We start from the raw sequence: 26,173 nt of genomic DNA on the forward strand, positions 1-26,173 counted from the left end.
CTCTAAGTCACTTTGAACCACTGTTTCTAGCTTTTTACCATATTGGCTCAAAACTGCACAGCATCCTTTCTCTAAACAGAAATCCAAAGAAAAGTCACCAATTCCAGCAGAGATATACCCTTATTTATTACTTATGTCCGGGTAAACATTGTTCCAAAATTTCCATATGGGACAGGTGTCAGAGGATTGAATGGTTGGAAATTTCAGAAGGAGGACAGATGCCAAATACAAGTCAGTCAGTTTGCAGGGATTTCTCAGAGATAATAATCCATAAAAAAATGATAGACTAAGAAATGAATAAATGACAATCAGCTTGGAATTTTTCATTGCAATCTTGCAATTGGGTTGAATGAGGTTGTTTATAAAATGCTGAAGAAGTGCACTGATGTAATGTGATCAGATGAGCCACTGTTGGGACCGGGGTGGACAAAGTTAAAAATCGCACAACACCTGGTTATAGTCCAACAGTCCTGTTAGACTATAACCTGTTGTTGTGTGATTTTTCACTTTGATATAGTGTGATAAAGAAAAGAAGGAGAGCTAAAATAAATTACTCTTACTGTCCTCCTTTCTGTGGCAGGAATTGACTTTACAAACTTTATTCATTTACTTGCTTTTCCCTTTGAAGAATTGTTTGTGGTTGGTATCCCTACAACACGGGGAGTCTAATTTAACATGGAGTCATTGAATCGTAGAGCTGTACAGCACAGAAATAGACCCTTCAGTCCAACCTGATGATTGACAGCAAACTATTGAGAGTGAACATAATGCAAGGTTTATTTCTGCAACAAAACCCAGGGAAATTGGTTTGCAGCACATTCACACATACGTGTATTCAACAAAGAAAGGAAAGAGGAAGGAAAGAAGAAATGTTACAATTACTTAAAATAAAGATATCAGAATTAGTTCATCTAAGTTAGAAAGCCCAGTAAGTCAGTGTCCAGTGATGGTCTTTCTGTCTTTTTCATTGGACCTGAGACGTAGTTGGCAAAAGTGTTATCGTGATAAACTGGAAATTAAGACACTGTGCAAGTGAAACAGCTTTCATTTCAAAAATCAACATTTAAAAGATACTGGGATTACGATTTTTGTTAATCTTGGAGCTGCTTACCCTTACGCCCGAAACATTGACTCTCTTGTTCCTCAGATACTGCCTGTCCTACCTGCTTTCTCAACGCCACACTTTTCAAATCTGCTTAATCTTTAGATGTTTCGAGCTTGACTGAGCCTCAAAATTCAAAGCTGTGTAGTTAAAAGCAATTCAAACAAACCAACACTTTCAGCCATGTGACTGAAGCTTAATGAGGAGATACATAATCAGTGACATGTTTTTAATGTTCCCACATGAGAAGCCATTGATGTATAGAAATAGCTAAGGTGATATCTACATTAATGTAAACACTGATGGGTTTGATGGTCCCCTTTGTTCAGAATTGGCTGGAGTAGACGTCACATCTACAAGCCATTTGTGTTGGACTAGTCATACAATACAAAGTGGGTCACATTCCCTGGATGGTTAGTTCATGTTTGTTGTCGTGGTAATTGCAGGTCGGAGCTTTCCAGAAATTGTAGTCAACTGACATCATGTGATCAGTGCCATCCATATTGTTGGCCAAGAAAGTGTGCAGTTTTAAAGAAAATTTTAGAGGATATTGTTTTAATTAAATGATTTAGGATCACTCACTGCCTGCCTCCATGGCATGACATGTGTAAAACAGATTTGGTAAAAGCATTGTCCAAACATGAGACCTCGATAGAAAAGGTAAACAAGGGCAGATGAATGATAACAAAAGCAGAAATTGCTGGAAAATCTCAGCAGGCCTGGCAGCATCTACGGAGAGAAATCAGAGTTAAAGTTTGCATCCTCAGAACACAGATGAGCCGAAACACTGCCAACCGCAAGTTCCCCTCCATTTCGGACAGCAGCCTGACGTGTCCCCTCACAGTCACTTTGCAAAAATCCTTGAACTTCTTGCTGTGTAGATGAGCTCCAATTGTTGAAGAGACTTGATTGAGCCAATTAGGGATGGACAATTAATGCCGCCCTGTGACCTTTATATGCCAACAGTGGTGACTCCTTTTGTGGTGTGGTGGCAGTGTCCCTACCTCTGCATCAGGAGCCCCAGGTTTAAGTCCTATCAGCTCCAGAGGTGTGTAATAATATCGCTGATTTGGAAAATAGGTTAAATTTTAAAAAGGGCCTTCTTACAATGCAGTGGTAGTGTCACTCCCCCTAGACCAGAGAGACCTGCGTTCAAGTCCCACCTGCTCCAATGCTGTGTAACAACATCACTGAATGGGTAGATTAGATAAATATATACAACAACAGTGGCATGAAGTGCTGTTTCTCAGACTGTACAGGGATGTGCTTTTAATGGGATGATAGGATATCATCCTATACTTTAATGACCTCGATAAAGATAGACAGGGTTAGAGATAAAGTGAATTCTGCAACAAGGCAAAAGATTTTGGAGCTGTAGTCATAGACTCACAGAGTCATAGAGATGTACAGCATGGAAACAGACCCTTCAGTCCAACTCGGCCATGCCGACCAGATATCCCAACCCAAACTAGTCCCACCTGCCAGCATCCGGCCCGTATCCCTCCAAACCCTTCCTATTCATATACCCATCCAAATGCCTCTTAAATCTTGCGATTGTACCAGCTTCCACCACATCCTCTGGCAGCTCACTCCATACACGTACCACCCTCTGCGTGAAAACGTTGCTCCTTAGGTCTCTTTTATATCTTTCCCCTCTCACCCTAAACCCATGCCCTCTAGTTCTGGATTGCCCCACCCCAGGGAAAAGACTTTGTCTATTTATCCTATCCATGCCCCTCATAATTTTGTAAACCTCTATAAGGTCACCCCTCAGCCTCCAACGCTCCAGGAAAAACAGCCCCAGCCTGTTCAGCCTCTCCCTGTATCTCAGATCCTTCAACCCTGGCAACATCCTTGAGAATCTTTTCTGAACCCTTTCAAGTTTCACAACATCTTTCCGATAGGAAGGAGACCAGAATTGCACGCAATATTCCAACAGTGGCCTAACCAATGTCCTGTACAGCTGTACCATGACCTCCCAACTCCTGTACTCAATACTCTGACCAATAAACGAAAGCATACCAAATACCTTCTTCACTATCCTATCTCCCTGTGACTCCACTTTCAAGGAGCTATGAACCTGCACTCCAAGGTCTCTTTGTTCAGCAACACTCCCTAAGACCTTACCATTAAGTGTATAAGTCCTGCTAAGATTTGCTTTCCCAAAATGCAGCACCTCGCATTTATCTGAATTAAACTCTATTTGCCACTTCTCAGCCCATTGGCCCATCTGGTCCAGATCCTGTTGTAATCTGAAGTAACCCTCTTCGCTGAAAATGTGTTGCTGGAAAAGCGCAGCAGGTCAGGCAGCATTCAAGGAGCAGGAGAATTGACATTTCGGGCATGAGCCCTTCTTCAGGAACCCTCTTTGCTGTCCACTGCACCTCCAATTTTGTTGTCATCTGCAAACTTACTAACTGTACCTCTTATGCTCACACCCAAATCATTTATATAAATGACAAAAAGTAGAGGGCCCAGCACCGATCCTTGTGGCACTCCACTGGTCACAGGCCTCCAGTCTGAAAAACAACCCTCCACCACTACCCTCTGTCTTCTCCCTTTGAGCCAGTTCTGTATCCAAATGGCTAGTTCTCCCTGTGTTCCATGAGATCTAACCTTGCTAATCAGTCTCCCCTGGGGAACCTTGTCGAACGCCTTACTGAAGTCCATATAGATCACATCTACTGCTCTGCCCTCATCAATCTTCTGTGTTTCTTCTTCAAAAAGCTCAAGCAAATTTGTTGGATATGATTTCCCATGTACAAAGCCATGTTGACTATCCCTAATCAGTCCTTGCCTTTCCAAATACATGTACATCCTGTCCCTTAGGATTCCCTTCAACAACTTGCCCACCACCGAGGTCAGGCTCACCGGTCTATAGTTCCCTGGCTTGTCTTTGCCGCCCTTGTTAAATAGTGGCACCACGTTTGCCAACCTCCAGTCTTTCGGCACCTCACCTGTGACTATCGATGATACAAATATCTCAGCAAGAGGCCCAGCAATCACTTCTCCAGCTTCCCACAGAGTTCTCGGGGTACACATGATCAGGTCCACTTTTAACCGTTTCAAGACATCCGACACCTGCTCCTCTGTAGGACATTTTGCAAGATGTCACCATCTATTTCCCTACAGTCTATAGCTTCCATTTCCTTTTCCACAGTAAATACTGATGCAAAATATTCATTTAGTGTCTCCCCCATTTTCTGAGGCTCCACACAAAGGCTGCCTTGCTGATCTTTGAGGGGCCCTATTCTCTCCCTAGTTACCCTTTTGTCCTTAATATATTTGTAAAAACCCTTTGGACCAAAGTCCTTACACCAAAGAACATTGAGGCGAGATTTGAGAGAAATATTCTAGATCATGAAGGATTTGGTAGAGTGAACACAAAGATTGTGTTCCCCATGGAAGAAGGATTGGTAAATTTAAAAATACGATTTACAGGGTGGCATGGTGGCTGGGCGGCATGGTGATTGAGTGGGTGGCATTGGCTGCCTTACAGCACCAGAGACTGGGGTTCGATTCGCCCCTCAGTGACTGTCGATGTGGAGTTGGCACATTCTCCTAATGTCTGCGTGGGTTTCCTCCCACAGTCCAAAGATGTGCAGGTTGGGGTGATTTGGCCATGCTAAATCGCCCATAATAATCCAGGGATGTAGGGTTAGGTGCGTTAGTCAGGAGTCAATGCAGAGAAATGGATCTGTGTGAGCTACTCTTCGGACGGTCTTGCTGAGATATTTGTATCATGGATAGTCACAGGTGAGGTGCCGGAAGACTGGAGGATGGCAAACATACACTGTAGGGAATCTAATCTAATCTAAAAAGAGCAGGAACATGCAGACACTCCCACTTACACAGCAAGTTATTATGATCTGAAATGCCTGTAGAAGCAGGTTCACCAGAAAAGGTTCAAAAAATAACTCAACAAATGTTGTAGATGAGAAAGGATTGGTAGGTTTCAATGGAATGAGCAGTGCAGTGAGATTGGTTACACAGATCCAGCAGCACAGGGTTCATGGCTGTAGCTGAGTTACATCAACCTATAATTCTATCAACCTATATGTAAGATACGATTGAACATCCTAATTCCAACATAAACAGGTAAAGGTTGACCCACTTCCTGCAGGGATTATGAAATATGGCAGACAACATGTGACTTAGTAATGGCCAATTCTATTTGCGCTGTTCTCCATAATATATGTTATAAGTCCATAAATTATCTTTCACTTTCAGATGCACCCAAAAATGTAACAATCCGAGTAGATAAAGGATCAGGATTAACAATCAGAGAAGGTGATAAGCTCTCCTTGATGTGCACCAGTAACAGTAATCCTGAAGCTATGTACAGCTGGCATAAGAGGGAGGAAGAAAGCAGTGAGACAAGACTTATTAATGGCTCAAAAGGAACTCTATCCTTCCAGAGTATTACAAGCAGCGACTCTGGGTTCTACAGTTGTACAGCAGCAAATCATGTTGGAAGTAACAAGTCAGAAACTTTGGAAATTCAAGTCCAATGTGAGTAACGATGTGTTTTTTTTTAAACATTGTTTTGATTGGGTTTGTTCTGTGATTACCTCATTGCCCTTGAGAGACGTTCACCCTCTCCTTTCTCAAACCTTGTCTACACACCTTCCCCTAATTCACCTTTTCCCACCCTTCCCCATGGGCTTTGACCATTGAATCAGAGGATGAAAGAGAGAGGTGGGGGAGGAATGTAGTGATTGAAACAAGGTCAGCCTGGTGAACCTCATAGAATCTGAGTTCCCTGATTGGGGCTGTTAACCTGGTCCAATCAGGGAGCCTTGACTGACAGATAGAAGCATGAGTGCCAGAGGTTCTGTTCACTCTGAGAGTTGGCTCTGAGAGAGCTGGAGCAGTGTCATGGACTCTCCAAGTGTAAATACAGGGTGTCTTGGTGTTTGGATACTGGCCCCAGTGGAGTTTTTGCAGTGGTGATGAGAGAGAAAATGATACGCTGCTGAAGAAGATTGCTCGCAACTGTCGTCTCTGAGTTGGGATAAGCATTTCTGGCATCACGCTCTTACTTGGGAAGCTTGACTTGTTCCACCCTGGTCTCGAAGTATGTGGATAGAATGTGTTTTTTTTTTATTCCAGGCAAATCACATTGGGGCAGATGAAAAACAATGAGTAATTCTCCTGACAACTTGTGGACCCGCAGCCCTTTCAGTTTTTAGGAGCCTTACTTTCCCTGAGGCACCAGACATTAAAAACCTTTCAAGAATTGATAGATTTAGCTAAGGAATATTATGACCCCAAGCCTCCTCTGATTCAGTCATGTTATCAGTTTTATTCGGCAGTTTGAGAGCTGGGGGAATTGCATCGCGATTTTTGATGAGGCTAAGACAACTGGCAGAGCCTTGTGAATTTGGTTTAACACTTAGTGAGACACCGAGAGACCATTTGGCTTGTGGAATTAATGATGTAATTATTAGCTGAAGCCCAACTGGACTTCAGACAGGCACTACAACTGGCTTTATCATTGGAAAATGCAGCAAGTGGAGTGTATGTGTTACAGGTTATGTCGGTGGAAGTGGTCACCCTCACCAGTCTGACTGAGCTTGGGGAACACCACCTGAGTGAAGGCAGTTGTACAGTCTCCCTCAGGACTTATCTTGAACAGAGGGACTCGAGATCAGCCCACAGCAACACCCCAAAACAAAGCCAAGGTTCAGCCAAATGATTAAAATTTGCTTCAGGATCTGGGCTGGCAAACCATATTTGCCGCCAGAATGCAGACTTGAGACAGCAAAAGAATCCCACTAGATCTGAATGGAATAAGGGAACTCACAGGCCGGTATACAGGAGAGTGCACACCCTGGAAAGTATATCTGCACAAGGTTTGGAACAGTTAAACTGCTCAGCAACATCCAGATCAGAACCAATCAAAATAAACATCTGGTTAAACGGTCCCCCAATTGTAATGGAAGTTGTATCAGTGATCACAAAACCAATCTTTAACAAAATTCGATCTGGGCTCCAACCCTTATGTTTGCACAAGACCTCAGCTAGACTGTGGACCTTTACTGAGGAACCTCAACAGACTCAGGGTACACCTTCTGTTCCGGTCTCTTGTGAGAAGCGCTGGTTCAGATCCAACTGATTACACTAAAAGCTTCAGCCCAAGCCTGATGGGGTGAAATTTATTGAGAAAGATTTACCTTGATTGACTCAATATGTTTTGATTAGAAAATGGCTGCTGAGTGAAGTCCTAAATAAATATCCGGAAGATTTTCAGGAGGGTGTAGGAACTATCAAAGGAGTCAAGGCCAACTTGCATGTTAACCAGGAGCAATCCCATGATCTTCCCAGGCTCACCCAGTGCCATTTGCCTTTGGGGCAAAAGGAGACACAGATGTCATGAGGCTGGAATGTGAAGGAATCATCAAACCAGTCCAATTTGAGATTGGGCCTCACCGGTCCTACCGATTGTGAAGCCTGATGGGTCAGTTCGACTTGGAAGGGATTTTAAAGCAAATGTTAAATCCTTTCTCATAGCTGGATCAATACCCAATTTCTCACACAGAGGAGTTACACACAATGGGGTTGGCTGGGGGGGGGGGTGTCAGTGAGGTGGGGGGGTCACGGGTGCTGTCCTTCCTGAACCTAGGAGTGAGCTGTGTGTATGTGCAGTTGCGGTTAGATGAGGATTCCCAGAAGTGTGCTACAATTAATACTCAGGAGGGTTTGTACCAATGCACAAGGCTGTCATTTGGGGTATCACCTGCCTGTGCCCTTTTCCAGTGCATCATGGAGAACATTTTAGAAGGGCTAGCCCATTTACCCAGATGACCTGCTATGAACAGGGAAGACGAACAAAGAGCACATGGAAAACTGAACATTCTGGTTAGGTGTTTCTCCAAGGTGGGCTTACGGATTAGAAGGGAACAATGAGTGCTCCGGGCACTAGAAGTGATCTACATGGGCTACAGAGTTGATAAGATCAGGTTACATCAGTTGGAAGATAAAGTGAGGACAATGAAAGGTGTCCCGGCTCCCACAGCTGTAACGCAGCTGAGGCCTTTCCTTGGATTGATGAATTATTATGGAAAATTCATTATGTAGCCTTGCCTCCATCCTGACACTCTTCCACCTGCAATTGAAAAAGGGTCAGCCTTAGAAATGTTCTCGTGGCTAAGACATAGCCTTTAGGGAAGTGAAAAAGCAGGAATCATTGTCTAAGGTGGTGGTACTTTATGATCCCGTGCTGACTTGCGATGCCTCCCTTTACAGTACTGGGGTAGTGTTGGCTCACAAACGGCCCAACAGAGAAGAAAGCCCAATAGTGCATGCTTCCAGGACTTTGGCTGATGCAGAGTGCAAATATGCCCAGGTAGAGAAGGAAGGGTTGACTGTGAGAAAGTTCCATCAGTAACTTGATGAACGTAAGTCTGTAATAGCGACTGAGCACAACTCCCTGCCAGGGCGATACCAAGAGGACAAGACAGCGTCACCCATAGTTTCAGGTCAAATTCAGCAGTGGCTCTCATTCTAAGTGTGTACAATTGCCGGTTGGAATATCGTCTAGTATTCAAGACCAAGTGGCGAATGCGGAAGCCTTCAGCTGCCTTCTGCTGGTGGATACATCACTGGTGATCCCTCCCCTGGAAGGGTCCATTCTGGTCTTAAACTTTCCTGTGCCCAGAGTGATGACAAGGACAGAAACTGACTGCCAGAAGCTTCCTCACATTCATAGGGATGGCTGGGTAAACCCTGGACTCGGAAATACATTGACTATGCCAACATTTCTATGGGCTCAATGTTCTGAGTCATTGTGGTTGGAAGTGAATAGTGTTCATTCGTCAAACTCTAGGCTGGTGATTTAAAAAAAAGCTGTGAGTATCTATTGCAATATGTGCGGCCCCGAAAGTGATGGACAAGCATGGAATTTGAGTATTTCCTAAAGTCGAATGGTACCCGATATACAAGTTCAGCTCCATACCATCCAATGAGCTGTCAAAAAGAGTAGTCCAAACTTTGAAGGCAGGCTGAAAGAAACAGCTGACAGCTTCACTAGAAACCGCAGCACAGCAGCTCAGTGGTTAGTACTGCTGTCTCACCGCCCGAGGGACCTGGGTTCGATTCCAGCCTCGGGCGACTGTCTGTGTGGCGCTTGCACATTTCCCCGTGTCTGCGTGGGTTTCCTCCAGGTGCTCCGGTTTCCTCCCAAAATCCAAAGATGTGCAGGTTCGGGTGGATTGGCCATGCAAAATTGCCAACAGTATTTCGTGCATTAGTCAGGGGTAAATCTAGGATAGGGGAATGGGTCTGGGTGGGTTACTGTTCGGAGGATCGGTGTGGACTTGTTGGGCTGAAGGGCCTGTTTCCCCACTGTAGGGATTCTAATCAAACTGTCCAGGTTCCTATTTGATTATTGGACCATGCAACTACAAGGATAGCTCCAGCAGAGTTACCAATGGGGAGAAGACCCAGGTTAAATCTGATTTTCCCAGACCTGGAGGGGAAGGTGAAATAGCGTCAACGCCGGACACAAAGTTCCTCTAAGCTCGAGAGAGGCAATTTACTTCAGGGGATGAAGTGTGGTGCTGAAACTGTGGAAATGGCCCTGCATGGAGAAGAGCGTGGTCAGCATGAGATCAGGCCCCATCACATATTAAGTTCGGGTCGGTGAGGTGGGCCTGAATAAACATATGGGCCAGGTGAAAGCTGCAAACTCACAAACAGGGCAGGAGGAAACATACCCGGCCCCTCAGAACGGCCAGAAAGGTTGTCAGAGCCCATGCGCTTAACCATCTGTCCAAAGATACCTTGGCGTATGAGGTAGACACGGCAGGTGTCTCAGCCTCAATGCATTTACCACCTGAAGCTGAGGATGAGTTTCTTCCGAGATGCTCTGGGCACAAGAGAAAAGCCACAGTCTGGTACACATCGCCCGTATCTGAGGCAGAGCGACAGGAGCTCCCGGACCCAGTGTGAAAATGCTCCAAGTGGGGCTAGAGGGGGAGGGGGCAGTGATTGTAGCAAGGTCAGCCAGGTGGACCTCATAGAGTATGAGTTCCCTGATTGGGGCTGTTAACCTGGTCCAATCAGGGAGCCCTGGCTGACAGATATAAGCAGGAGTGCCAGAGGTTCTGTTCACTCTGAGAGCTGTCTCTGAGGAAAATAGACCAGCGCCAAGTGCTATGCACCTGTAAATAAAGGGTGACTTGGTGATGGGATACTGACCCCTGTGGAGTTATTTCAAGGTGGAGAGAATTAGAATGAGAGAGAGAGAAAGAACATCTTGTGTGGTAAGTCTTGATCTAAAATCAATAATTCTGTATTAGCTGTCATAAAAAAGACAATTCATTTCCAATTTTCACATACTTCTAAAAGTATAATCATTAATGCATAAAAATGAATTGGAGGTGTACTGAGGATTGTAAGGTATTACTGATGTTATCAGTTGTAACGTCGAATGTATTTATACATGAGACAAGAGAGAAGAAAACACCTGTGTTGCTTTGATGCACAGAGCCCAGAAAGGGCAGTATTTGTCTAAGACAGTTAGGTGATCTCACAACGTGTTATTCCATTATAAAGGTCTTTATCTTACCTTCAGTAATTGCAGTGCATTGGAGTCAATGCAGTGTGTCGTCCATCAGTCTGCTATGTGCAGTGCACCTGGAGTTTGCACATTCTCCCCGTGACTGTGTGAGTTTCCTCCAGGTGCTCCGGTTTCCTCCCACAGTCCAAAGATGTTCAGGTTAGGTGGATCGGCCGAGATTTTTTTAGTTGTTTATTCGTTTGTAGGATGTGGGCAGCGCTGGCTGGGCCAGCATTTATTGCCCATCCCTAGATGACCCCTGAGAAGGTGGGAGTGAGCTGCCTTCTTGAACCACTGCAGTCCACCTGCTTTGGGTTGACCCACAATACTGGGAGGGAGGGAATCCCAGGATTTTGACCCAGTGACAGTGAAGGAACAGCAATATATTTCCAAGCCAGGATGGGAGTGGCTTGGAGGGGAAATTGAAAGTGGTGGTATTCCCATATATGCCCTTGTCCTTCTAGATGGAAGGAGTTGTGGGTCTGGAAGATGCTGTCTGAGGGTCACTGGTGGCTTTCTGCAGTGCATCTTGTAGACAGTACACACTGCTGCTACTGAGTATCGGTGATAGAGGGAGTGGATACTTGTGGGTGTGGTGCCAATCAAACAGGCTTCTTTGTCCTAGATGGTCTCAAGCTTCTTGAATGTTTTTGGAGCTGCAGTCATCCAGGGCAAGTGGGGAGTATTCCATCACACTCCTGAGTTGTGCTTTGTAGACGTCAGGGAGGCTTTGAGGAGTCAGGGAGCGAGTATCTCACTGACGTATTCCTAGCCTCTACCCATAGTGTCCAGGATATGCAGGGTGGGTGGATATTCCATGGGAAACGCAGGGTTACAGGGTTGAAGGGTGCATCTGAGTGGGAAGCTGTTTGGAGGATTGGTGTGGACTCAATGGACCAAATAGAATGCTTCCACATTGTAGGATCTAATAATTACTACCAACTCTCTCATAAATCCGGATAGTCGATGCACCCTGTATTTGGAACTCGGGGGCATAGCCTCAAAATAAGGGGGAGCAGATTGAGGACTGAGTTGAGGAGGAACTTCTTCACCCAAAGGGTTGTGAATCTGTGGCATTCCCTGCCCAGTGAAGCAGTTGAGGAAACCTCATTGAATGTTTTAAGGCAAAGATAGATAGATATTTGAAGCGTAAAGGAATTAAGGGTTATGGTGAGGGGATGGCTAAGTGGAGCTGAGGCCATGAAAAGATTAGCCATGATCTTATTGAATGGCGGAGGCAGGTTCGAAAGGGCTACACCTGCTCCAATTCCTTATGTTCTGTGTTCTTGTGGCTCGCAAACTTGGGTGGAAGCAAGATCCTGTGCGTTGTCCATTGTGTAAAAACTACAGCCGCTCCCAGGCACAGATTCAGCATTGATGGTCACAAATTACTTGCACATTTATTGAGTGGAAGGCTTTTCTGTTTATAAACTGTGTAGGTTGTTGATGGAGCAACATTACTACCCAATCCTTCAGAGCACAAGTCCTCCACCAGCAGAGTGCAAAGTTCAGTGAAGGTGGCCTTAATGTCTGATGTATTATGTTTCAGACAGTGATAGACCATGGAGCTCATCACTTGATTTTTTTTTGGCACTTCTCCTGTGTGGCAGCTCTTGGATGTTGTGCTGGCAAAGTAGTGACAAGATTAGAGTGGTGCTGGAAAAGCACAGTATGTCAAACAGAATTAGAGGAGCAGGAAAATCAATGTTTTAGACAAAAGCTCTTCATCGGGAATGAGCTCATTCGTGATAAAGGGTTTTTCCCCAAAAAGGTAAATTTTCCTGCTCCTCGGTTGCTGCCTGACCTGCTGTGCTTTTCCAGCACCACTCTTATCTTGATTCTAATCTCCAGCATTTGCAGTATCCACTTTCGCTTGGCAAAGTAGTACAGAGGAACCTCAATTATCTGGCATTGATTAACCGAGCGAAATGCTCCCTGCCTGTGTGCTTCAGATAATTGAGTTCCCTCTGTAATCACTGGCTGTTTCTTAAAATTAACAATGACTCCAGTGACAGTGTTCCCTGTGTGAAAGTTCTGAGCAGATAATCCATCAGGAAGGTCAGAAAGATAGCTCAGTCTCATTGAAGGTGTTCCTGTGTCCTCATATCCATCATAGTGAAGCCTCATGCTATGCCGTCACACGGTGCAATGTGGAGTAAGGAACCCTGAGTAATGCGAATGGATCTGGTTACAAAGCCGGAGTGACAATGCCACATTGTGAGTGGACTTCTGTCAGTAAGCCACCACAAAATATACCCCACTCCTGCAACACATAAAAAACTTCTCTCCCACATTACGGCTGATGTTCTCACACGTTTACATTTCAATGTGACAAATTGGCAGCTGCAAAGTACTCACTTTAAGAACTTACTATGGAATATGGTTATGAAATGGAAACTTCATGCCACACTGTTAAGTTCCTTATTTAGTGACAATTTGGTGGGAAATGCAACACTCTATGATTGCTTAAGGCAGTAATTTCCGGTCTGCATTCTTGGAAGGCAAATGACATGTTGAGAAAGTGCAAATTGAAGGCATTACAGAATCAATGGGAGCAATGATTATTGCAATTGTCCCCAGCAAGGCCTCAAAATGAAAGATAATTGCTCCATTCTCAAAGAAAAGAATTGTAACTTATTCCATTCCTTTACCAGTTGACTCTCGACCTGACGAGGCAAGGTTTCAACTTTGTGTTAATGTGAGGGAGTCACTTGCAGGCTTTCCCTGTGACCCATGGATCACCCCCATCTCAGTCCTCACACTCTCTTTCCTGTTCTTGTCACTGTGACACAGATGATCTTTCAAACTGCGACCCACACCGCTAATTTTTACTCGGTCTCATTATATAATAATTGATGTGTTCACTTTAGCCCCAGAGCCCATGACATTGGGAAGTCCCCAAGCCCTCAGTGCACATACTGTCTTTCTATGTCGAGGTCAAAAATGCTGAGATATATTTCCACAATTCCATTCCAAAGCTCCCAATTTCCTCCTCAGCCATTGACTTTGCTTGCCCCTGATCACAGTAACAACAATCTCAGTTATTATGGTCCCAGTTAGTGTGAGTACTGGACAAGACAGATGCTAGAGTGAGACCTGGCTTGACAGACCATTAACAATATTGTGCCTTTTGGTAAAGGTGATGTTGTGAAACTTGAAAGGGATCAGAAAAAGGTTACAAGGATGTTGCCAGGATTGGTGTGTTTGAGCTACAGGGAGAGGATGAATAGGCTGGAGCTGTTTTCCCTGGAGCCTTGGCGGCTGGGGGTGGCCTTATAGAGGTTTATAAAATCATGAGAGGCATAGAAAGGATCAATACCCAAGGTCTTTTCCACAAGCTAGGAAAGTCCAAAACTAGATGGTGTAGGTTTAAGGTGAGCGGGGAAACATTTAAAAGGGACCTAAGGGGTTACTATTTCAAGCAAAGGTGGCGCATGTATGGAATGAGCTGCCAGGGGAAGTGGTGGAGGCTGGTGTAATGACAGCATTTAAAAGGCATCTGGATATGTACATGGTCAGGAAGGGTTTAGAGGGATATGGGCCAAATGCTGGCAAATGGGACTAGATTGGGTTGGGATATCTGGTTGGCAGGGACGAGTTGGAGTGAAGGGTCTCTTTTCATGACTACAATGGTCAGTCACTGATTATATTCATAAGAGGCTGCCAACATACTTTTAAGAAAAGTGTATAAAGATTTATTATGTGAGAGAGAAAGTAAACCTATGTTACATGATGCATGAACTATTGGGAGCAGTTTGAATCCACACAGCAGTAAGATGATCTTCAGCCGCAGCCTCAGAGATACTCAAAGCTCTGTGACTGGACACTCCCATCTCCAATTAAAAGCTCGTTCTTTAGTTGGCATGACAGCAATCTTGTTCCCTTTCAGCTGAGTTCTGCAATCTCTGAATGCTACTTTCTCTTCCTGAAACTTGGAAAACAAAAACTGCTAAAACTGCCAATTTATTGCATAATATTAGTTTCTTTCCTTAATCTTCTTTTTCATAGCCTTCAGATCTGTACGGTTTATGAATCTGACCTCCTCTGAGCTATTCCAACGTAACTCTACCTGTCTTCAAGTAAGGGAACCAGACTTGTGCACAGAACTCAAGGTGTGGTCTCTCTAATGCCTTGTGCTATTACAGTAACTCTTCCCTACTTTTATCCTCTATCCTTTCAGCAATAAATACCAAAGTTTGCCCTCCTGATTAGCCTCAGGTGTCTGTTGAAGTGGTGAAGAGCTGAATGGTGTCTAAGTTGGTCTGAAAGCAGTCATGAAGATGGGCTGAGGCTGGTGGTTTACAAATGCTGACTTGTATTGATGAGGATAGTGGCCATGCAGCATAAGGGGACAATGTTACGGAGAAGCAGTCGGCTGCTGACCAGGATCAGCACTCAGTGGGCTGTAGACACTAGGTACCCAGACAGTTCACCTGTGAGGAATTGGTGGGGTCTGGTCTCCCAATAAAGAGACGAAATGGAAATGAGATGTAAACAGGGAAGGAAATAAGTTGGCTTGAATGAGTTACAAAAGCATGAGGAAAGGGAACAAGCAATTGTCACTCAAGGGTGAGATTCTGAAGTTGCCATTTAAGGCTTGAGGGGAAACGATCAGGAAATCTTTTCTCAACGTTGACAATCTGGTTCTTTTTCAAACCTCACTGTTATCACCAAACCTACCATTGCTCTTGTCACACTGGGTGGGGGATAGTGCTGCCCTCCCTCTTGATAAGGTTAGATTAGATTCCCTACAGTGTGGAAATGGGCCCTTCAGCCCAACAAGTCCACACCAACCCTCCAAAGAGTAACCCACCCAGACCCATTTCCCTCTGATTAATGCACCTGACACTATGGGCAATTTAGCACGGCCAATTCACCCTGACCTGCATATCTTTGGACTGGGCCACATTTTAAACTTTAACCCCCCAGTCCAATATTCCTCAAGTAACAGGATTAGTTTCTATCTCCCCTATCTATTTGTGTTAATGACATGGAATCTTCAATCGTATCACTCAGTTTGATTTTTTTATATTCATTTTGAGGGTGAGGATGTCACTGACCAGGCCAACATTCATTGCCCATCCCTAATTGCCCAGAGGGCAGTTGAGAGTCAACCAAGTGATTGAAGTGAATTAAATTTTAGAGAAAGTGATGTTAATTTGCATAATCTTATCCAATAACCCTTGGAGTCCAGGTGCTATTCTGAATGCATCAGAAGTGCACTCCCTCTGAAGTCTTAATGTCATTGCCAAGGTTGTAGCAAGTCCTGCTCAGGGTATTGTAGCTTTTGTTAAAAAAACACACAGGACACAAGCATTGCTGGCTAGGCCAGACATCAGTTAAGAGTCAACCGTATCGCTGTGGGTTTGGGGTCATATGGAGGCCAGAAGCTTCCTTCTTTCAAGGACGTTGGTGACCCAGATGGAATTTTCCTGCCAATCAGCAATGGCTTTGCAGTCATCATTGGACTGGAATTTCCTAGATTATTATTAAAATCCAATCCAACCATCTGCCACAGCTAGGTTTGAACACTGGTCCTCAGAACATTACCTCAGGTCAGTAATCTAGTGTTAAAGCCTCTTCCATTGCCTTTTCTCAAACTTGTAATGCTGAAGCTTGACTTCTATGTTTTTGCCTTCCAGTAATCTGGATAAGAGGGCCTTGTATTCTATGAGCCTTTTTGATTGGTTTCTGCATCACTTTGTGACAGTTTAATGATTCAAATACCCAGACCTCCAAGTCACTTTGAACCACTGTTTCTAGCTTTTTGCCATATTGGCTCAAAACATTGTCGAAACGGAAATACAAAGAAAAGTCACCAATTCCAGCTGAGATATACCCTTATTTATTATTTATGTCAGGGTAAACATTGTCCCAAAATTTCCAACCACCCTTGCATATGGGACAGGTCTCAGAGGATTGAATGGTTGGAAATGGTTCCTCCCATTTCAGAAGGAGGACAAGTCAGTCAGGTTACAGGGATTTCTCAGAGATAATAATCCAGAAAAAAAATGATAGACTAAGAAATCAATAAATGACAATCAGCTTGGAATTTTTAATTGTAATCTTGCAATTGGGTTGAATGAGGTTGTTTATAAAATGCTGATGAAAAGCATTGATTGGAGGAGCCGGTCTTGGACTGGGATGGACAAAGTTAAAAATCACAAAACACCTGGTTATAGTCCAACAGTCCTGTTAGACTATAACCTGTTGTTGTGTGATTTTTAACTTTGATCTTGTGTGACAGAGAAAAGAGAGAGAGCTAAAATAAATTACTTTTCCTGTCCACCTTTCTGTGGCAGGAATTGACTTTACAAACTTTATTCATTTACTTGCTTTTCCCTTTGAAGAATTGTTTGTGGTTGGTATCCCTACAACACGGGGAGTCTAATTTAACATGGAGTCATTGAATCATAGAGCTGTACAGCACAGAAATAGACCCTTCAGTCCAACCTGATGATTGACAGCAAACTATTGTGGGTGAAAACGATGCAAGGTTTATTTCTGCAACAAAACCCAGGGAAAGTGGTTTGCAGCACATTCACACATACTTGCATTCAGCAAAGAAAGGAAAGAGGAAGGAAAGAAGAGTTGTTACAAATTATTTAGAGTAAAGATATCAGAAATAGTTCAACTGAGTTAGAAAGCCGAGAAAGTCAGTGATGGTCTTTCTGTCTTTTTCATTGGAGCTGAGACGTAGTTGAATTGTTGGTAAAGGAGTCATCATGGTAAACTGGAAATTAATCCACTGTGCAACTGAAACATAGTTTTCTTTTCAGAAATCAAACTTTAAGGACACTGGGATCAAGAATTTCTGTTAATTCTGGAACTGCTTACTCTTATGCCTGAAACGTTGACCTCCCTGCTCCTCGGATGCTGTCTGACCTACTGTGCTTTCCCAACGCCACACTTTTCAAATCTGCTTAATCTTTAGATGTTTCGAGCTTGACTGAGCCCCAAAAGTCAAAGCTCTGTAGTTCAAAGCAATTCAAGCAAACCAACACTTTCAGCCATGTGGCTGAAGCTTAATGAGGAGATACATAATCAGTGAAATGGTTTTAATGATCCCTCATGAGGAACCACTGATTTACCGAAATAGTTCTGGTGATATCTACATTAATGTAAACACTGATGGGGTTTGATGGTCCCCTTTGTTCAGAATTGGCTGGAGTAGACGTCACATCTACAAGCCATTTGTGTTGGACTAGTCATACAATACAAAGTGGGTCACATTCCCTGGATGGTTAGTTCATGTTTGTTGTCGTGGTAATTGCAGGTCGGAGCTTTCCAGAAATTGTAGTCAACTGGCATCATGTGATCAGTGCCATCCATATTGTTGGCCAAGAAAGTGTGCAGTTTTAAAGAAAATTTTAGAGGATATTGTTTTAATTAAATGATTTAGGATCACTCACTGCCTGCCTCCACGGCATGACATGTGTAAAACGGATTTGGTAAAAGCATTTTCCAAACATGAGACCTCGATAGAAAAGGTAAACAAGGGCAGATGAATGGTAACGAAAGCAGAAATTGCTGGAAAATCTCAGCAGGCCTGGCAGCATCTACGGAGAGAAATAAGAGTTAAAGTTTGCATCCTCAGAACACAGATGAGCCGAAACACTGCCAACCGCAAGTTCCCCTCCATTTCGGACAGCAGCCTGACGTGTCCCCTCACAGTCACTTTGCAAAAATCCTTGAACTTCTTGCTGTGTAGATGAGCTCCAATTGTTGAAGAGACACGATTGAGCCAATTAGGGATGGACAATTAATGCTGCCCTGTGACCTTTATATGCCAACAGTGGTGACTCCTTTTGTGGTGTGGTGGCAGTGTCCCTACCCCTGCATCAGGAGCCCCAGGTTTAAGTCCTATCGGCTCCAGAGGTGTGTGATAGTATCTCTGATAAGGTTGATTTGGAAAATAAGCTAAATAAAAAAAGGGGCCTTCTTGCAGTTGAGTGGGAGTGTCCCTCCCCCAGACCAAAGAGACCTGCGTTCAAGTCCCACCTGTTCCAACGCTGTGTAACAACATCACTGAATGGTAGTGGCATGAAGTGGTGTTTCTCAGACTGCACAGGGATGTGCTTTTAATCTTTCATGGAATGATAGGATATCTGTTTCTTTGAAATACTTTAATGACCTTGATAAAGATAGACAGGGTTAGAGATAATCTTATTTATGGAACAAAGCAAGAGATGTTGGAGCTGTAATCCTTAGACCAAAGCATTTTGAGGCGAGATTTGAGAGAAATATTCAAGATCATGAAGGATTTGGTCGAGTGAACCCAAAATTGTGTTCCCCGTGGCAGAAGGATTGGTAAATAATAAAATATGGATTTACAGGATGGTATGGTGGCTGGGTGGCATGGTGATTGATTGGGTGGCATTGCTGCCTCACAGCACCAGGGACCCAGGTTTGATTCCTGTCTTAGTGACGGGGATCGAGTCCCACCTCGGGCGACTGTCTGTATGGAGTTGCACATTCTCCTCATGTCTGTGCAGGTTTCCTCCAGGTGCTCCGGTTTCCTCCCACAATCCAAGATTACGCAGGTTAGGGTGAATTGGCCATGCTAAATTGCCCATAGTGGCCAGGGATGTGTGGGTTAGGTGCATTTGTCAGGGGAAAATGCAGAGAAATAGGTCTGGGTGGGCTTCTCTTCAGAGGGTCGGTGTGGACTTGTTGGGTCAAATGGCTGGTTTCCACACTGTAGGGAATCTAATCTAATCTAAAAAGAGCAGGAACATGCAGACACTCCCACTTACACAGCAAGTTATTATGATCTGAGACGCCTGTAGAAGCAGGTTCACCAGAAAAGGTTCAAAAAATAATTCAACAAATGTTGTAGATGAGAAAGGATTGGTAGGTTTCAATGGAATGAGCAGTGCAGTGAGATTGGTTACACAGACCCAGCAGCACAGGGTTCATGGCTGTAGCTGAGCTACATCAATCTCGAATTCTATCGAACTATATGTAAGATACGATTGAACATCCTAATTCCAACATAAACAGGTAAAGGTTGACCCTCTTCCTGCGGGGATTATGAAATATGGCAGACAACATGTGACTTAGTAATGGCCAATTCTATTTGCGCTGTTCTCCATAACATATGTTATAAGTCCACAAATTATCTTTCACTTTCAGATGCACCCAAAAATGTAACAATCCGAGTAGATAAAGGATCAGGATTAACAATCAGAGAAGGTGATAAGCTCTCCTTGATGTGCACCAGTAACAGTAATCCTAAAGCTATGTACAGCTGGCATAAGAGGGAGGAAGAAAGCAGTGAGACAAGACTTATTAATGGCTCAAAACGAACTCTATCCTTCCAGAGTATTACAAGCAGCGACTCTGGGTTCTACAGTTGTACAGCAGCAAATCATGTTGGAAGTAGCAAGTCAAAAACTTTGGAAATTCAAGTCCAATGTGAGCAATGATGTGTTTTTTCCAAAATATTGTTTTGATTGGGTTTGTTCTGTGATTACCTCATTACCCTTGAGAGACGTTCACCCTCTCCTTTCTCAAACCTTGTCTACACTCCCCCCTCTCCCCCCCCCCCCAACCCCCCAATTCACCTTTTCCCACCCTTCCCCATGGGCTTTGATCATTGAATCAGAAGATGAAAGAGAGAGGTGGGGGAGGGATGTAGTGATTGAAACAAGGTCAGCCGGGTGACCACACAGAATATGGGTTCCCTGATTGGGGCTGTTAACCTGGTCCAATCAGGGAGCCCTGGCTGACAGATAGAAACAGGAGTGTCAGAGGTTCTGTTCACTCTGAGAGCTGGCTCTGAGGGAGCTGGACAGTGTCAAGGACTCTCCAAGTGTAAACATGGGGTGACTTGGTGATGGGATACCGGCCTCTGTGGAGTTACTTCAGTGGCTAAAAAAAATTGATGAAGAAGATTGTTCGCAACAGTCATCTCTGAGTTGGGGTAAACATTTCTGGCATCACACTGTTATTTGGGAAGTTTGACTTGTTCAATCCTGCTCTCAAAGTATCTGAAGAGAATGTGGTTTTTATCCTGGGCAAATCACATTTGGGCAGATGAAAAACAAAGAGTAATTCTCCTGACAGTACTGCTGGTTAGTACTGCTGCCTTACCGCATCAGGGACCTGGGTTCGATTCCAGCCTCGGGCGACTGTCTGTGTGAAGTTTGTACATTCTCCCTGTGTCTGTGTGGGTTTCCTCCAGGTGCTCCGGTTTCCTCCCACAATCCAAAGATGTACAGGTTAGGATAGATTGGCCATGCTAAATTTCCTGTAGTGTGAGGTGTATTAGTCAGGGGTAAATATAGGATAGTGGAATGGGTCTGGGTGTGTTATTGTTCGGAGGGTCGGTGTGGACCTGCTGGCCTGAAGGGTCTACTTCAATACTGTAGGATATCTCATCAAACTGTCCCCGTTCCTATTTGATTATTGTACCATGCACCTACAGGGATAGCTCCAGCAGAGTTGCCAATGGGGAGAAGACTCAGGTTAAATCTGATTTTCCCAGACCTGGAGGGGAGGGCGAAATAGCGTCAGGAATGTCAACGCCGGACACAAGGTTCCTCTAAGCTCGAGAGAGGCAGTTTGCTTCAGGGGATGAAGTTTGGTGCTGAAACCGTAGAAATGGCCCTACATGGAGAAGAGGGTGGTCAGCATGAGGTCAGGCCCCATGACATATCAAGTTCAGGTCGATGAGGTGGGTCTGAATAAACATATGGACCAGGTGAAAGCTGTAAACTCACAAACAGGGCTGGAGGAAACATACAGGGCCCCTCAGAACGGCCAGAAAGGTTGTCAGAACCCCTGCGCTTAACCATCTGTCCAAAGATACCTCGGCATCTGAGATAGACACGGCGTGTCTCAGTCTCAATGCTTTTACCACCTAAAGAAGAGGATGAATTTCTTCTGAGATGCTCTGGGTGCAAGAGAAAAGCCACAGTCTGGTACACGTTGCCCATTTGTAGGATGTGGGTGTTGTTGGCTGGGCCAGCATTTATTGGCCATCCCTAGTTGCCCCTTGAGAAGGTGGTTGTGAGCTGCCTTCTTGAACCACTGCAGTCCACCTTCTGTGGGTTGACCCACAATACTGGTAGGGAGGGAATTCCAGGATTTTGACCCAGTGACAGTGAAGGAACAGGATGGTGAGTGGATTGGAGGGGAACTTGAAGGTGGTGGTATTCCCATATATGCCCATATCCTTCTAGATGGAAGGAGTTGTGGGTCTGGAAGATTCTGTCTGAGGGTCATTGGTGGTTTTCTGAAGTGCATCTTGTAGACAGTACACACTGCTGCTACTGAGTATCGGTAATAGAGGGAGTGGATACTTGTGGATGCAATCCCAATCCAGCAGGCTTCTTTGTCCTAGATGGTGTCAACCTTCTTAAATGTTGTTGGAGCTGCAGTCATCCAGGGCAAGTCGGGAGTATTCCATCACACTCCTGTCTTGTGCTTTGTTGATGGTGGTCAGGCTTTGAGGAGTCAGGGAGCGAGTATCTCACTGACATATTTCTAGCCTCTACCCATAGTGTCCAGGATATGCAGGGTGGGTGGATTAGCCATGGGAGACGCAGGGTCACAGGGTTGAAGGGCGCATCTGAGTGGGAAGCTATTTGGAGGATTGGTGTGGACTCGATGAACCAAATAACCTGCTTCCACATTGTAGGATTTAATAATTCCCACCAACTCTCTCATAAATCCGGGTAGTAGGTGCACCCTGTACCTATTGCAGAGGATCCTTATTTACTAAAAAATGAACAACCGAAAATCTATTCTATTTCTCCTCCTTCATCATTTAAATTCTTGCCTGCTGATCATCCTAATCTATCAACTGAATAACTGATGAATGAATGCACTGTCCAAACCTTTCACGATTTTATAAACTCTGCCAAATTGTCTGTGGAACTTGAGACATCAATGTATTTTACTTCCAGATGCACCAAAAAACGTAACCATTCAAGTAGTTCATGGATCACACTTGGAGATTATAGAGGGTGACACGCTCTCCTTGATGTGCACCAGTAATAGCAATCCTGAAGCTACCTATACCTTGTACAAGAGGGAGGAAAGCAATGATCAAACAAGAGCTCTTAGTAATGTGAAAGGAACTCTGACCTTCCAACATATTTCTAGAAGTGATTCTGGTTTCTACAGCTGTACTGCAACAAATTACATTGGGAATGTGACTTCGAATGATTTGGAAATCTACGTCCAATGTAAGCAAACATATGTTATTAGCATTTTTTTTGGATTGTGTTCACTCTGTTTTAAGCTGTATGATGCTATAATTGCTGAACTCAGACTTTACCAATTCCTCATCCTCTTCTGACACAGTTAAAACTAACACCAGGTTACAGTCCAACAGGTTTACTTGGATGTACAAGCTTTTGGAGCACTGCTCCTTTGTCAGATAGCTGGTGGGGCAGGATCATAGGACACGGAATGTATAGTAAAAGATCTCACTGTCATATAACTGTTATGTTTTTAATCACTTAGAATGGGTTGCAGGTTTTGATTCATCAATATGTAAATCCCAGAACTACTTTCAAGTTTCATTCCTGAGATAACTCGAGGTTTTATATAAAAAATGTGACATCTCAGCTCAGACAATGCATTAAAGGTGTGAGCTTAGAGTCTGTCTGTATCCCATTGTTGAGTCAGGCTGGTTCTATTTCCAAATTAGGAATTTATGAAATGTCTGCCGACAGATTGTGTGCTTTTTGAACAAAATAGAATGTATTTGTAAATACAAATTTGCAAATGCAAATTCACACCATGGATGTGTGTGTGTGTGTGTGACACCGCAGTCATACTGCTGTGCTACATGATAAGCAGAAGTGAGATTTCTGGATAATCATTTCACTTCTCTCACCCGGAGGTTCAATGATTAATTAGAAAGATTTTACCATTAAGGACTATCAAGCAACATTAAGGGTAAAATATTTTAAATTCCTGTTATGACATTCTCAGAAGGGGTTCTACTGATTGCAAATGGACAGGTCTAGTTCAAAGCCATGTGAGGAAGCCAATGGTTCTATTGTCAAATGACCACAATAAAACAAATGGCGTTCTTCGTGTATAATTATGAACAATGTATAGTCACATAGACTATTAATATGGAGAAAGCTTTACCCAGAGTTTTCGGGGCAGCATGGTGGCTCAGTGGTTAGCACTGCTGCCTCACAGCACCAGGGACCAGGGTTCAAGTCCCACCTCGGGCAGCTGTCTGTGTGGAGTTTGCACATTCTCCCCGTGTCTATCTAGGTTTCTGCTGGGTGATCCAGTTCCCTCCCACCTTCCAAAGGTGTGCAGGTCAGGGTGAATTGGCCACGCTACATTGTCCCATAGTGTGAGGTGCATTATTCAGGGGTAAATATGGGGTGGGGAATGGGTCTGTGGCTGGGTTGGTCTTCGGAGGGTCAGTGTGGACTTGTTGGGCTGTCGTGCCTGTTTCCTGTGGGGAATCTAATCTAGAGTCGTAACTGGACAAACGTTACCTCCAACATGATGAAGATGTTGGTGACAATAGACTTTGTAAAAGGAATGGGTTTTAAGATGCAGCCTTGGAAGGGAAATGATGTGGTGAGTTTCCGCACGGTATCTCAGAACTTAGGACCTGGGCAGTTGAAAATGTAGCTGCCGGGTGGAGGGTGAAAGGAAGGGGAGGAATGAACAAGAGAAAGGTTTGGAGCATCTCAAAGATCTTGGTGCATTCTAGAACTGGAAGATATTCCATACCATAGAGTGAATTGAACATTTTTTTGTTAGATTAGATTACTTAGTGTGGAAACAGGCCCTTCGGCCCAACAAGTCCACACCGCCCCGCCGAAGCGCAACCCACCCATACGCCTACATTTACCCCTTACCTAACACTACGGGCAATTTAGCATGGCCAATTCACCTGACCTGCACATCTTTGGACTGTGGGAGGAAACCGGAGCACCCGGAGGAAACCCACGCAGACACGGGGAGAATGTGCAAACTCCACACAGTCAGTCACCTGAGGCGGGAATTGAACCCGGGTCTCTGGCGCTGTGAGGCAGCAGTGCTAACCACTGTGCCACCGTGCCGCCCTAGAGGAGGCATGTTAATGTCAGTTTAGGGTTTTCTCTTCCTTCGGTACAATAGCAAGTGGACTTGTTTCCAATCGCGAATGCAAAATAAAGTATGTTCCATGCACCTTTTCCTGATTCCTTGGTCAGTATGAGGAGAATCCACATGTAGATGTATGGATACACCAGTTGAAGAAAAATCAATCTTTCACATAGACAAGGGAAGTCAGTGCATTTAGAAGTTGGAGCTACTGATTAGAACCGTACTTTTCTACAGATGCTCTTACTTCTGAAAACTATTTCAGTAAAGTACAATAGCTCAGTCCAGAATGTGAAATAAATTGGAGATGTGGAGAGCTATTATTCTTTTCTGGGATGTAAGCCCTACTGGGAAAGTGGGCATGTGTTGCTCATCCTTAATTGCCACTTATTAAGCTGTTTCAGAGGGCAATTAAGAGTCAGCCACATTGCTGCAGGTTTAGAGTCACATTTAGGTCAGAGCAGGTGATTTGATTTGATTTATTGTAGTCATGTGTACTTACGTACAGTGAAAACCTTTGTTTGTGAGGACAGCAGATTTCCTTCCCCGAAGGCAGTATTGTATCAGGTGGGTTTTTATTATAAGCAATGATTGTTTCATGGCCACTATTAATGTTATTAGTTTTCAAATCTGGATTAACTTAATTCAAATTCCATTTGCTGTCCTGATCATTCATTACAGTTACTAACGGGCGGCTCAGTGACTCAGTGATTGGCACTGCTGTCTTACAGTGCCAAGGAACCTGGTTCAATTCCAGCCTCAGGTGACTGTCTGTGTGGAGTTTATTCTTCCCGTGTCTGAATGGGTTTCCTCCGGGTGCTCTGGTTTTCTCCCACAGTCCAAAGATGTGCAGGTTAGGTGAATTGGCTGTGCTAAAATGCCCACAGTGTTCAGGGATGTGCAGATTAGGTGGGTTAGCCATGGGAAGTACAGGGTTACAGGGTTACAGGGTTTTGGGTGGGATACTGTTTGGAGGATCAGTGTGGACGTGATGGGCTGAATGTCCTGCTTCCACACTGTAGGGGTTCTATGAGCCTCTGGATTATTAGTCCAGTTGACATTAGAACTGTATCACTATCCCCCCCTTCCAGAACAATCAGTACAATCACGAACCTTCATTATCAGACTCTGAGTAGTGCCAGGGCAGAGTTGCAAGTAACTTCCTTTTCTGCGCCATTGTTTCCTGGTTGTGACCCAAGGTTTCTTGTCTTACAATACCTCAGAAAATGTGGCCAATGTTTCATTTCGAAGGCAAACTCAATCTTTGTACTATTAAGTAACTATCCTTATATTTACACTCATAGTCATCGAGTAGTCATAAAGCCATACAGCTTCAATCCAACAAGTCCATGCTGACTATAATGCCAAAATATATTATACCCACCTGCCTGCTCCCAACCCATATCCCTCCAAATCTTCCCTATTCATGCAGTCATCCA

The 26,173-nt window shown here is 44.2% G+C and overlaps 1 protein-coding gene across 5 annotated transcripts in view; it reads left to right on the top strand.

Moving 5' to 3' along the window:
• LOC122556803 (sialic acid-binding Ig-like lectin 13) overlaps positions 1–26,173 on the top strand; it is an 89,992-nt gene that overhangs the window by 44,877 nt on the left and 18,942 nt on the right. For 3 of the 5 annotated variants that reach the window (XM_043704007.2, XM_087995484.1, XM_087995485.1), the window contains exons 5-7: positions 5,333–5,614; positions 19,800–20,081; positions 22,577–22,858. In XM_043704007.2, the coding sequence (XP_043559942.2) occupies positions 5,333–5,614; positions 19,800–20,081; positions 22,577–22,858 (846 nt within the window). The remainder of the gene's footprint in view (positions 1–5,332; positions 5,615–19,799; positions 20,082–22,576; positions 22,859–26,173) is intronic. The other 2 variants (XM_043704005.2, XM_087995486.1) reach the window with 2 other exon arrangements.

Source organism: Chiloscyllium plagiosum, unplaced genomic scaffold (genome assembly GCF_037043375.1).
Source record: "Chiloscyllium plagiosum isolate Xiang-an unplaced genomic scaffold, Cpla_swu_hap1 HiC_scaffold_16, whole genome shotgun sequence".
Classification (NCBI taxonomy): domain Eukaryota; kingdom Metazoa; phylum Chordata; class Chondrichthyes; order Orectolobiformes; family Hemiscylliidae; genus Chiloscyllium; species Chiloscyllium plagiosum.